At 42.5% G+C, this 11,636-nt stretch overlaps 1 protein-coding gene across 2 annotated transcripts; it reads right to left on the bottom strand.

Moving 5' to 3' along the window:
- Positions 1 to 2,906: 2,906 nt before the first annotated feature.
- Positions 2,907 to 10,645, bottom strand: LOC135113569 (core histone macro-H2A.1-like). Of its 2 annotated transcripts, none has more exons than XM_064028847.1 (9): positions 9,775 to 10,645; positions 8,089 to 8,195; positions 7,765 to 7,926; positions 7,485 to 7,623; positions 6,982 to 7,082; positions 6,257 to 6,437; positions 5,764 to 5,938; positions 5,492 to 5,656; positions 2,907 to 5,142 (listed from the first exon to the last, which is right to left on the bottom strand). In XM_064028847.1, exons 1-8 carry the CDS (start codon positions 9,953 to 9,955, stop codon positions 5,494 to 5,496), a joined length of 1,209 nt encoding a protein of 402 aa, XP_063884917.1. In that variant the 5' UTR covers positions 9,956 to 10,645; the 3' UTR covers positions 2,907 to 5,142; positions 5,492 to 5,493. The 2 variants fall into 2 exon arrangements, with proteins under 2 accessions (XP_063884917.1, XP_063884918.1); XM_064028848.1 differs by lacking the exon at positions 9,775 to 10,645 and adding an exon at positions 9,679 to 9,712.
- Between the last annotated feature and the right edge of the window lie 991 nt (positions 10,646 to 11,636).

Raw genomic sequence — 11,636 nt, 5'->3', positions numbered from 1 at the left:
TCGTGTCTGCAAACTCACCTTGAAATAACAGTTGGTGTAGATACAAGCTCAGGTCACAACTAGGGTATCGGAAGGTGGAAAAAACTCTTGCCTCTCTGCAGGATTCTTGTTGAATATGAGGGCAAGTTCCCTCATGTCAGATTTTTATAAAGTGACCTGACTTGACACATGTACGGTGCAAATGTTGCCACTTTTCAAGGAGCGCGCGCGCAAACACACACACACACACACATGCAAGCAGACCCACTCAAGGAAGAAGAGGCCCAAAGAGAGAGAGAGAGAGAGAGAGAGAGAGAGAGAGAGAGAGAGAGAGAGAATTACGTTCCTTGTTTTTGTAACAAGGGAAAAGAAGAGTGGGGATATTTACAGAGAGAGAGAGAGAGAGAGAGAGAGAGAGAGAGAGAGAGAGAGAGAGAGAGAGAGAGAGAGAGAGAGAGAGAGAGAGAGAGAAATTACTTTTGTTTTTGTAATAGAAGGGAAAAGAAGAGGGGGGGATATTTAGAGAGAGAGAGAGGGTGGGGAATAAGGGGGGTGATCATATTTCACACACTCCAGCACTAACAAAAGGATAAATTCTTTAGAAACATAACTATCATAAATTGGTTCAAACTGTTTATTAATTTATATTATTTTCATATATTTTCTACAGGAATATTCTATAAAACACCTATAGAAAACTTTTGTCAAAACCTCCAGCAGGCAATGGTGGGGTGGGGGCAGCAGGGCAGGCCACCCTTGGGGCTGGCCAGCTCCCCAGGTGAGTGCCCAGACGTCTCTGGCACACCTGCAGCACTGGCCCCACACCTGCTGAGTTCCCTAGGTGGCACTGGCAGTCAGTCACCTTGGGGCAATAAAAAGTATTCAGCCAAAGACTTGCAAGTGTCTGCCCATCAGTCTATTGTGGTCAGGTGGATCACTGCTTACTCTTAACAATAACACAGGAAACTGACAAATCATAAGATACTGAATGAGATGTGGAAAGATCGCACAAATAATTCAGGCATGCAAAAGATATCAACACTTCAGGAATTAGTTCAAAATACAATAATGAAACGTTCAGGTGTCTCCACTGAACTTGTTTGTCGTGAACACGTGGTACAGTCTGTTCACAAGACTTCTTAGATGAACCCAAACCACTTCCTCTCTACAGCAGTCATTCATGTGCTCTCTTTACAAAACCATTGATCACATACAGAAGAGGAAGAGAGAGGCTCTTACCAACTACTTAAACTGAATAAAGAGGCAGGGAGACAACAGCAACACATCAAACAAAAGCTTTACTCTGAGTTTCATCTGGACCATTCTTTGATGACAATGAAACATAAAGGCCTGTGTTCCTTAATGCTATGAACTCTGATAAGACTGTTTTCTAAAGCCACAGAAATGATTAGTCAGATTCTCATGAGTGTTTTTCCCATAGAAGATAAAGAATTCTTGTTAAACTATCACTAGAATCATAAAAAAACACACTTGAAAACCCAATAAATTACACTACAGCCAGTTGAAAGTAGTCAAGATAATTGTCAATACATGTAAGAATAAGGACCAAAGAGTAAAGCTTCTTGTTGCAGTGCTTGCGTTGCCTCACCACCCATCACAGGCCGGCCTTCAGGACAGTTTGGTGGCCATCTCAAAAAACACCAGACTAAGTCACTCAAACACCCAAATTTCCTCTTTTCTATTCAATTTACACAACCTACACTTAAATACACAGGTACAGTTGTGGCCAGAGTCAATTAACCTGCCACATGCACTTCCACAGTTTTTGTGTTCTCCCTGTTGAAAAGATGTGTACCATATTTAGTAAAGACTGTCAGCAGATCAGAGGACTTAACATTGGGAAAAGCACACAAAATAGCAGCACTGACTGTGGGAAGTGACTAGAATTCTGAACCACAACTGTACATACTCAATTCACTTGCTGTGCTGAGTCAAGTAGGTACAGTATATTAAAGTATAGAGTGTACAAAAAGCTGGAAGTGTGCTGGTCAGTATGTGTGTAACAATCTGGCAGACCCTTGATGCTCCACACAACACCTGGCAACTCAACGCAATCACCAGCACAGGTACAGGTAATGACCAGCTGTTCCCTCGCTTCACCCAACACCCTTCCCATTGCCACACAAATTACCTCATAATGCCCTTCACTTTAACCTATTAATATATGTACTGTATATATGTATTTGCGCTTTATACATATCAACAAATTTTATAATATAGACATAATGATAAACTTCTGCTTGTGTATGTTATTACTCTGAACACTACAAACAGTGCAGTCACCACCACCAGAAAGGAAGGAGTTACTGTTTTTCTTCACACATCTTTCTGCCCTTTCCTCCTCCCTATGCAATGCTTCCAGCACTGACCCTGGAGAGAGAGAGAGAGAGAGAGAGAGACGAGAGAGAGAGAGAGAGAGACGAGAGAGAGAGAGGAGAGAGAAGAGAGAGAGAGAGAGAAGAGAGAGAGAGACGAGAGAGAGAGAGAGAAGACGAGAGAGAGAGAGAGAAGAGAGAGAGAGAGAAGATGAGAGAGAGACGAGAGAGAGAGAGAGAGACAGAGAGAGAGAAGAGAGAGAGAGACGAGATGAGAGAGAGAGAGAGAGAGAGAGAGAGAGAGAGACGAGAGAGAGAGAGAGAGAGAGAGAGAGAGACGAGAGAGAGAGAAGAGAGAGAGAGAATTTTCAAAACACTTGTACTTATTTCTCTGGTATTAGCTAAAAGAGGTGAAGAGGTTTTGTTTTGTGTTTGTGCCTACAGTCAGAATACTTTGGGTGTATCTATCTCTGTGTCCTCTCCAGGGACCTCTAGCCAGCATGAGATGTTCCAGTGAAATCTTGGTCTCATCTCAGCCTCACTTCTCCCTGAGGTGCAACACAGTTCCTCTAGGTAAGGAAACAGAAGATGTTCAACTTTTCCAAAGACTTTTGTTTCGGAAGTTCCTCCTACACATCCGTAGCTGGTCAAGTTCTTTCCATCACATTACGTCATGTTCCTACCAGCCAGGAGGTTCTCATTGCATATAATTCATTGTCATGAGTTATTTTGTTAGATTACATTGTGATTCAGCCGTCATGAAAGTTATCACATGATTCATTGAAAGTGTCTGGTGCATGCTATGTTATCTACACTGTCTGCAGCCTCACTGAATGATGAGTGAACCCTTCTGGCCACAGTGTTGCTGCCTGCAAGGAACAGCGTGGACAGAAGCTTTCCTCTATTCTCTTTAATTATCAACTTGGTAGATTTTGTACCACAAATACTTGGAAGAGAGAGAGAGAGAGAGAAAGAAAAAAAAAAAAAATAATAATAACAATAAAAATACAATAAAAAAAAAAATAATAAGGTTTGCTCCCCATAATAACTCAAGAGTTGCTTTAACATCACCTCTAAAAACAATAATATTATATAATGCTCTGGGTTGTAACACCAATATTCCAATGTAATATTTGGACACACTTGAGCAAAACTTAAGTACAAATAATATGTAACATAAATCTCTTCACTGTCATAACACTTCTCCTCCACCAACATTCAACAAAAATGATGTAATTCATATATAATTAATTACATAGATTATTCTATAATCACAATAATTTTTTAAATATAATCCTTTAAGACTTAACAAACACTGACATTAGGCCAACAGCAAAATGATAAATAAAGACATTATACAACAATCAACATACATAAACAACATACGTATTACATTGGCCAATCACAAAACAAGGATCAAATGGGCAGTACTGTGTGCTCCCCTCACTAGCATTAAATTATCACAAAATTATTCCACTCTTTCCGACACATTAAATGTGAATATTTCTATACTAACTTCAAACTCTTGACCAGCACACAGCAAAAACTTTGAGTCTTTGCTACTTGGAAGTATTCACACACACACACACACACCACACACACACACACACACACACACACACACACACACACACACAGTCTTTAATACATGTTTCATCACTTCACATCACCATCTTTGCTATAGATCACTGCAAACTTGAAGACATAAGCAGTCTAGAGAACAACTGTTTAAACCATTAGAGAAAGAAATTGTTCCAAGACCATGCTATGAAGACAAAAATAATGCCCTTCTGATATGCAATGCAAATGTGAAAAATTAATGTGTTTGACTGCCTCTCCACTACAATCAAAATGCTTGTTTCTTATGAACCATCTCACCATCATCCAGTAACTAGTGGAATATTGGTACAGGGTTTTCTCAATGTTCTATGGTACAAGTATAAAAAGTTCACAGCCCTCCACCAGCACTCCGGCGCCCACACAGCCGTCCCACACCAGCCTGACGGCCTGTGGTGTTCAACACAACACAGTCTGTGAAGCCCAGCTGTGTCCAGATCAGTTATTCTATCTGGTGAGTGGACTTCTCCTTCTCTCTTCTTAATCCCATGCAAGGCGATGCCAAAGAAATATTCTAGGGAAAACTTACACTTAATTTTGGAATCTGAGTATTTCCAGGCATAAATTTCTTTTTTGAAGATATACGCAATAAGCAGGGATGGAGTGCAGACACTCCCAAAACAGTTCTGACAGATAACCAGTTTCCTACTCTGAATCCAAAATTGTCTTTGCATTTTCATCTATTCATGATTGGAAAGGTAATTCAAGAACCTCCACTTCATGATTATTAAATTGCAGTTAATCTATTTTCCAGCAAAGATGCCAATATTCCTTGTCTTGTTTGCTTGTTGGCAGGTGTCTCAATCAGTGTTTCTGCTGAGCTTGAGAAGTGTCTGGAGGGCAGTGCTCACTAGCTTAACAAACCACAAACAAGAGTGAAAATATTACACTGCTAATACACAAACACATTCCAAGCAGTGATCACAAGTATCTGAGACCCAGATGTGCCCACACAAGCAGCTGCAGCTTATGGTACGGTATGGTGCAGGTGCAGAAGAGCTCATCACATCCAGCAGACACTGTTCATATACATATGCTAAAGCCATTCACAAATGTCTCATACTCAGCAGTTCAAACACAGGGGAGTTGTCTTGTACTATAACCTCTGAGGATTTCAGAAACCCTATGGTAATCTCCCATTGCCTCAGTCCCCCAGGGTGTGGGGCCTGGGTAGGGGCTACCATGTGGGGGCTGACACACCCCTACACACCTGGAAAGAAAGACCACCATCAACAACGCATTCCTACAGAGTTAGATAGATGCACATGTATTCAGTTTCATCTTAAGATGATTCTTGTTTCATTCGTGATCAATTTATGACGGTTGAGTTTCTTATGATATTCCGCTGTGCTTGAAACTACGAACATTGTAAAAAGTGCGGAGACTGTGAGAAGGAAGGACACATTTACCTAGTTACTCCAGGTGATAATAAAGCACTGAAGAGCAGAATGTCTAACTTCTGATCTTTCTGTTACTTCACAATGGAACAGGACAAACTCATTTCCTTCATCTACCCACTTAACACAACCTTCCAGACAACTCTTCCATGTATCACATACTTTTAGGAGTCCAGCTTGGCCAGCTCTGCCGTGTATGCTCCTATGCTCTCCATGTCGTACAACACAAAGTAGATCTGCTTCAGGGATGAGGACATCACGTTGACAAAGTAGTTACAGATGGATTTGATGATGGTTTGTGCTGCCTGCTGCTTGGGGAAGCCAGCCCTGTGGAGGTACAGATTAATTTTTGGACCATGTAAACTTTACATCCTCACCTAAGCTCTTGATTTCAAACACACAAACTGTCTCGACCTTGCTTCCCAGTGACTTACTTTCCACTGCCGATGGAAGGCAGCGCCAGGGACTTAAAGTTCCGTGTGTCGGCCACCACCAGGCAGTTTCGGACGCAGCGCTCCAGCTTGTCGAAGGCATCCACCTCTCCGTTGGTTGGGCCGTTGACGTGGATCACCCACCGTGCTGGCAGATTGCACCCGTTGCAGATGGCAGCTGTTGGGGGCACAACGGTTATGCTTAGGGTGCTGTTAAGTGCACTTATCAAAAGCTCCTTGGTCACCTTCATGTATGATGTCACTATCTTTGTAAGCACTAGATGTAACATTGCAAGATTCCCCAGATCCCATATATTAATAATACATCATGAGATAATTTAATTTCTTTCCAGCAATATGAATATAAGTATACTTTAATTGAATCATAACTCCTAACAGCACCAAGCAAAATCTGAATCTTAGGCTATTAATACATTCTCTCTCTCTCTCTCTCTCTCTCTCTCTCTCTCTATGAGAGACAGACGCACTCACTCACCATCACAAGAGGGCAGAGCACCCTTGCAGTTTGCCAGTTCCCGCACCTCATCCAGGAGAGCCTTGCCCCCTTTTTTACTGAGGGCCAAACCAACCTCACCCAGGAAGTCGAGGTTAGCGTTGGTGGGATGGACGACAGCGTCCGCCACTACTGTTGATATGTCTGACTGTACCACTGTCAACTTCAAAGGAAAGGGAACTTCAAACACAAACTTATCAAAGGAGGAACTGCAATATTTTGTGGCTCATAAGACACTGCAAGTGTTAAAATGCACATGATGTGATAAAACTACTAAGTAAAAAAGATTAACTGTTTTTAAAGTCACAAGGTAAGTTAATTTGGGATTCTAAGAGTTTTGATAAAAAACCAGACCATATTAATGATAAAATTGTGATCTCTGTAATGGTGACAATGGTGGTGAAAGTGTGTAAAGGAAATGCTGACATCACACTGTGCCTGTGATTTTAGGAAGTTTTATGGATGCGAGAGTCTTACTTGCCACAAATCATGGTAAGCACTGCCACAAACAAGAAAAATGATTACACTCAACTCTGAGCTTGATGGGATTACTAAAATAAGTAAATAAATAAAGAAATAAACATTTATAGATAAAAGAGAAACTCATTTCTTGTGGCTGCACATCAGTAAAGTTAATAATTTGGTATTAACTTTACATTAAGATCATATAATGAGAACCTGAAGCAAGATCTAATTCAATGTCCCACCTTCTGTCCCAGGAAGAGCTTTTTTTCTGAAAGAACTGTGAAGGTGCTTGAGGATGCGATGTCTTTACCCTTTGCTCGGAGTTTGACTGGTGTTGATGAACCTGTGAGGAGGAAGGAAGTAAGCGAGTTCAGCATCATACACATGTAAACAACCAGATTGAGGAGACTCTGATATACAGGAAACACAAAGTAAAAATGAAAAATTATAAACATTATCTACAGGAAGTTAAAATACTAAAATAGGCCGCACTATCATCATTCTCCTGCTAAATATGACAAGAAAGATTAATAGTAGTGAAGGTTACAGGTAGCAAAGATACAACATCAGTATTAACCATGAGGTGATTATCTCCATTCTTACATCACAAGGACTTGCAGAGATATACTGTGATATAAATTATAATCCCATTAATGTCACATACAGATCTAGTCTCCATGACATAAGTGTTTAAAGCTTTGAAATGTTCTTATGTTGTGACAAGACATCATAAATGTTTACTAACCTGAGGTGACACTGGCAGGGGAGCCAGGGGTCTTGGCTGGTGGGGTGGAAGGCAGCAGTGGTAGCAGGCAGCTGTGGAAGTTGGGGGTGCTGGCTGCTGAGCCTCCCATCATAATGGCATTGGTCTTTGCAGTGGTGACCTGAAGAATATTCACCTGATTGCAGTTTACAATATCTAAGTCAGGGTTGTGTTGCCCTCTTCATGTATCTGCAGCTTGCAATGGACCTTCACTGAGTGGTCACTACACTCTTGCCACTGTGCACCAGGAGCTGCCACTCACCTTCTTGTATGCCGGAGGCTTGGTGGCGATGGGTTTCTTATATGGAACAGTAACTGGTGTGTTGGCTCCTGTGATAAACTTGCCTCCCTTCTTCTTGGCCAACAGCTCTGGATGGATCTTGGGCAGAACACCACCTGACGCAATGGTCACGTGACGCAGCAGCTACCACCCAAGACATATGCATTAGACATAAGAACAGCATGTCATGTTTATCACTGACTCCTCTCACATGGCTAGATTTCAACTGTGGGAAACCAAGAGTAAACAGCATAATTTCAACATCTATGGGATATTAATGCTGAATATTTCACACAAATATGTTACCTGATGCAACTCCTCATCATTGGCAATGGCCAGCAGGATGTGCCTGGGAGTGATGCGTGACTTTTTGTTGTCCCGTGCTGCATTGCCGGCCAGCTCCAGCACCTCCGCTGCAGGCAAAGAACACTTTATTTTCATTTGGACTTCTGGAGGGCAGACGCAGAGAAGCTTGCAGCCATTACACAATTTAGCAGCGAGCAAATACTGCCAAGCAAGTGGTATTCCAAGTCTGTGCACTGAACAAGCAGGTGTCACTACCATATAAGGATTATCTTGATAATGGTGCCTCCTCGTGGAGAAGCTAAATTATGTGTGTGGGGGGCTGTGTGTTAGTATGTTGGTTTCCAGTATGGAATGGCACATACTCTCTTGTATCTCTTTTGTTCAATCAATGAGAGCTGTCCTTTTAATGAAATACAGTGGTGCCTTGACTTACTTGATTTAATTTATTTCATAACACAGCTTGTAACTCAATTTGCTCATTATCAAATAAATTTTCCGCACTGAAATTAATTGAAAGCCATTAATTTGTTCACCCCCCACCCCCTAGCCCCTGTATTAGAAAGTCATTAAACATCATTTACTTCCAGCAAATATGTCAATTATTTTTAGCCAATCTTCACATGTATATGTGGGTGTCAAATGAGTATATGTGGCATAACCAGGGGACAAAGCACCTCGCCTAATTAGGTTAGATTAGTGCCCTTGAGTGGGAGATCCAGGGTAGGGCAAAGCCCTTCAGTTAGGTTAGGTTAAGCTAGAAAGTTCCCCAGTTTTCAGAATATAGTATCTTATCCTTAAATTTCTTTGTAAATGTCAATATTTGACATAATTTGGCTTCCCCCACCCAAAAATCTCACTTTTCCATCAGGTCCCCAAGCTTGTTGGGGAAAGAGCAGAAATACAAGATAGGACATGTATTGTGCTAAATTGAAATTTTTACTGGTTAAGATAGTGTAAAGATGGATATAGGAGGGAAGGAGCCCCTAAATTAGCAATGTTAGTGCCTTAAAATGGTTAGGATAGCATAGCAGGGGTTATGAGGGTTGGATATTCTGTTTGTTGTCTATTTTTTTAGATTTTCCCTTAATTTTGTGTTTTCCCCCATAGATTCTTGAGGTTTCCCAAATTTTGCCTTCCCCATCCTAAAAACCTGCTTTCCCACCAAGTACCCAAACTCCAAGTTCCCTCCTGGAGAACGCAGCAACAAAATACATAAAGAGTCACTATTGGTAAGATTTACCACATTATTAAATAAATGACTAACTGATTAGTTACTTGAGATGTGGTGATATCCCACACGACAGAAAAAAAACATAAGTATTGCATCATAAATTCGACACTCACAGACTGAATAAATAATTAACTGATTGACTGTATCTCTAAAATGAGGTGACATCCCACATAAAATAAGTATCACTGATATTGCATCATGTATGTAACTGCCTCACTGACTAGCTAAATGACAACCTGACGAGTGACTGAAATGAAACAAGTCGGATGCGGGGTGGAACACAACAGATATTGCACCATGAGTCTGCCTGACCAATAACTGGCTAAGTGATGAGTAACAAATGACTGAGATGAGAGTACCAGATGACAGGTGGAGCATCACACCGCATCACGCCCCCACAGCAAGTGTCACCCATGCCCCGCACACCCATCCCCCCGCCGCAGCCCGGCACGCACCTGTGAGGTACTCGATGACGGCGGCGGCGTACACAGGTGCCCCGACGCCTATCCTGAGCCTGCGAGTGCCCGGGCCTGCCTTCATGTAGCGGTGCAGGCGGCCTACCGGGAACAACACATTGGCCCGCTGGGACTTACTAACATTCTTCTGCCGCTTCTTGGCTATGCCTCGGGCCGACATTATTTCCACGTCCCGCGGTAAAGTGGCTAAAATTCTACAGAATGAAATCAATATTAGCCACCACTATGAAGAGCCTCGGATCCTCGCATACAGGTAGGTAGAACACAAGGATAAATTCAAGCCTTTGCTGCCTCGATCCCTCGTACTAGGCTCACAGTCAGCCAGCGAGTGTCGGATACAGAGTTGGAACCTCCCTGCGCCGCCCGGGGACGCTGTGCCGCGGTGGGTTGTGGCGGCGATAATGGAGCAGACGCCTTCCTTCCTCCCTAGATGTGGTGCAAGCGGGGCATTTAAATTGTGGGCTTGTATACACTGTCACCAGGGCACCGTGACCGTCCTCCTTTCTCTCATAGGCCTGATGACATACTGCAGGGATGTATACGTAGTTGTTCTCCGGCAAAATGTTGGTTACATTTTGCAGAGAGAGATTTTAAACAGGATGTGAGCGGTGGAACGGGATGACGCATGCAGTGACAGCCACTTGCAGGCCTCGACAAGAATACTTAGCGGTGGATACGGATGCGCTGATACTACTTGTGATAGTGTGATAGCGTGTGTGTACGTGTGTGTTTGTGTGTCACGTCTATAGGAATGACCCTACCTCGTGATGTCTTATTTTCGTCTTGCAAAGGATTCGTAATTCTAAATCGTCCAATATTACACCACACTAACATTCCGAGTTTCCTCCGTGGATGTCACTACCAAAGAAACTGCACGCGCTTATGCCACATCTCTCATATACGCTCTCATTGCTCGCCTCCTCCCACACTCACACTCCGCCAGTCTACACGCCCCTCTCAGATAACATGTTACCACGGGACGCGCTCTTTAATGTTTTGTCCTTTCCCATGTCTGGTCTATGATCCATGTGTCAGTGTTGGCAGCAGAATGACGTTCTTTGAGGGGAAAAACAAAATATCAAAGAGAGAGAGAGAGAGAGAGAGAGAGAGAGAGAGAGAGAGAGAGAGAGAGAGAGAGAGAGAGAGAGAGAGAGAGAGAGAGAGAGAGTTCTTCAAACTTTTCACCACGACCCAATTTGATTTTACATACTACCTTCAGGACCTTCGTACGTCTACTCTATTGTACATTTCTCCCTCCGATATGAAAACCAATTCACACACACACACACTATCATACTTTATTTGTTGTTTATATAGCTGTTTACAATGTGGAGGAAACCCCCTGAACGAGAGCTTGCGATCCGACCGGTACTTTAAAGAACTCTGCTTTAGATTGTTGTGTCAAGTTGTGTAGCAATAACTGTAACAGCCAAAATAACGATATGAAGACCCGCGCCACGCACTTGTCGGCGTGCCGGTGTCGGCGCTGGGGCGGGGCAATGCCGCAGGTGTACACTGGTCTGTTGTTGCTCACTTTGGGAAGGTTACTGCAGTGTGTGATTGATTCAGGCTGGACCTTCATAAAAAAAACGAGCAGCCTGTTCTGCCTTTGTCCTCCCTGAAGAATACCAAAATCACTTTGTCTCTCAATAAATATAATAAATATGATTTGTTTCCAGGTTTCACTGATCAAATAATGTTTCATATAAAAGTTTTGTAGACTGATCACACACACACACACACACACACACATCCAGCTGAGTGACTAGATGGAAAAGTTTCGGCGTCGCAAGGTCATATGGTGCTAGAGAACGAAATAGTAAAAATTCTACGGTACAACA

This window comes from Scylla paramamosain, chromosome 26, assembly GCF_035594125.1.
Source record: "Scylla paramamosain isolate STU-SP2022 chromosome 26, ASM3559412v1, whole genome shotgun sequence".
Classification (NCBI taxonomy): domain Eukaryota; kingdom Metazoa; phylum Arthropoda; class Malacostraca; order Decapoda; family Portunidae; genus Scylla; species Scylla paramamosain.
Note: the sequence above shows the minus strand (reverse complement) of the source record. Positions and strands in the feature narration are given on the sequence as shown.

Coding starts and splice junctions, on each gene's coding strand:
- LOC135113569 (XM_064028847.1), bottom strand. CDS start 9,955: ATGTCGGCCCGAGGCATAGCCAAGAAGCGGCAGAAGAATGTTAGTAAG. Junction 8,196..9,774: donor CGTCATCGAGTACCTCACAG/GTGCGTGCCGGG, acceptor CTTTGCCTGCAG/CGGAGGTGCTGGAGCTGGCC. Junction 7,624..7,764: donor AGCCTCCGGCATACAAGAAG/GTGAGTGGCAGC, acceptor AATATTCTTCAG/GTCACCACTGCAAAGACCAA.